The following is a 1,083-nucleotide window of genomic DNA, read 5'->3' as shown; positions in this document are numbered from 1 at the left end:
AGTTGGGTAAATTATATTACATGCGACTGTGTCCATTTACTTTTTAGTAGTGGATTTGCACATCATCATTATGCTTGTGGAGATCTGAGGTACGTTGCGAGGTTTTGCCTTAGGTTATACGGCAGCATGCCACAACAGAGTTCTCGTGCCATGGTTCTGGCACTGTTTGCTCCACCACTCGCTTAGCCAGCTTAAGGCGGGGGTCAGGCTGCTAGAGGTGGAGGCCAGCCAGCTAGATGTCGTCTGAGATGCAGAGGTCAGAGTGGTGGGGCCCAGCCCTATTTTACGCATTTCCAGATAGACTTGAGGAAGAGTCATCTGATGCAATCACAAGTATTGTTCTGGTTTGCCATAGAGATGTCTCAGTTTTATTTGATCAGGGCTCTACTTATTCATACATGTCATCCTATTTTACTTCATATCTGGTTATGCTTCGTGATTCATTGAGTGTGTCTGTTTATGTGTCCACGCCTGTGGGAGATTCTATTGTGGTAGATCGTGTGTATCGCTGGTGTGTGGTTTCTCTCGGGAGATATCAGACTAGGGTAGATCTCCTACTTCTTGATATGGTAGACTTTGATGTTATCTTGGGCATGGATTGGTTGTCACCTTGTCATGCTATTTTGGACTATCACGCTAAGACTGTGACGTTAGCCATGTCGGTTGCCTCGATTAGATTGGAGAGAGACTCCTGGCCATTATACTAGTAGGGTTATTTCTTATGTGAAGGCTCGACGTATGATCGAGAAGGGATGTTTAGCATATTTGGACTATATCTATGATCATAGTACGGAGGTTACTTTCATGAATTCAATACCAATTGTGCGTGAGTTCATAGAGATGTTTCCTATAGATTTTCCAGGGATTCCACCCTACAGAGATATTGACTTTTGCATTGATCTGGTTCCAGGCACTCAGCCCATTTCTACCGCACCATACCGTATGGCCCCAGTTGAGTTGAAGGAATTGAAGGAGCAGCTTTAGGATTTACTTGATAAGGGATTTATAAGACCTAGTGTCTCGCCTTAGGGTGCACCAATGTTGTTCTTGAAGAAGCAGGGCAGTTCGATGAGGATGTGTATA

General features: G+C 44.3%; 1 protein-coding gene across 1 annotated transcript; it reads left to right on the top strand.

Moving 5' to 3' along the window:
• Nucleotides 1–236: 236 nt before the first annotated feature.
• LOC138889606 (uncharacterized) lies at nt 237–707 on the top strand. Its single transcript, XM_070172937.1, has one exon. The coding sequence runs from the start codon at nt 237–239 to the stop codon at nt 705–707; it is 471 nt and encodes a 156-aa protein (XP_070029038.1).
• Nucleotides 708–1,083: the final 376 nt, after the last annotated feature.

The sequence above is a fragment of the Nicotiana sylvestris genome, chromosome 4 (assembly GCF_000393655.2).
Source record: "Nicotiana sylvestris chromosome 4, ASM39365v2, whole genome shotgun sequence".
NCBI lineage: Eukaryota > Viridiplantae > Streptophyta > Magnoliopsida > Solanales > Solanaceae > Nicotiana > Nicotiana sylvestris.
The sequence above is the reverse complement of the archived record's forward strand: the minus strand, read 5'-3'. Positions and strand labels throughout refer to the sequence as shown.

Coding starts and splice junctions, on each gene's coding strand:
- LOC138889606 (XM_070172937.1), top strand. CDS start 237: ATGTCGTCTGAGATGCAGAGGTCAGAGTGGTGGGGCCCAGCCCTATTT.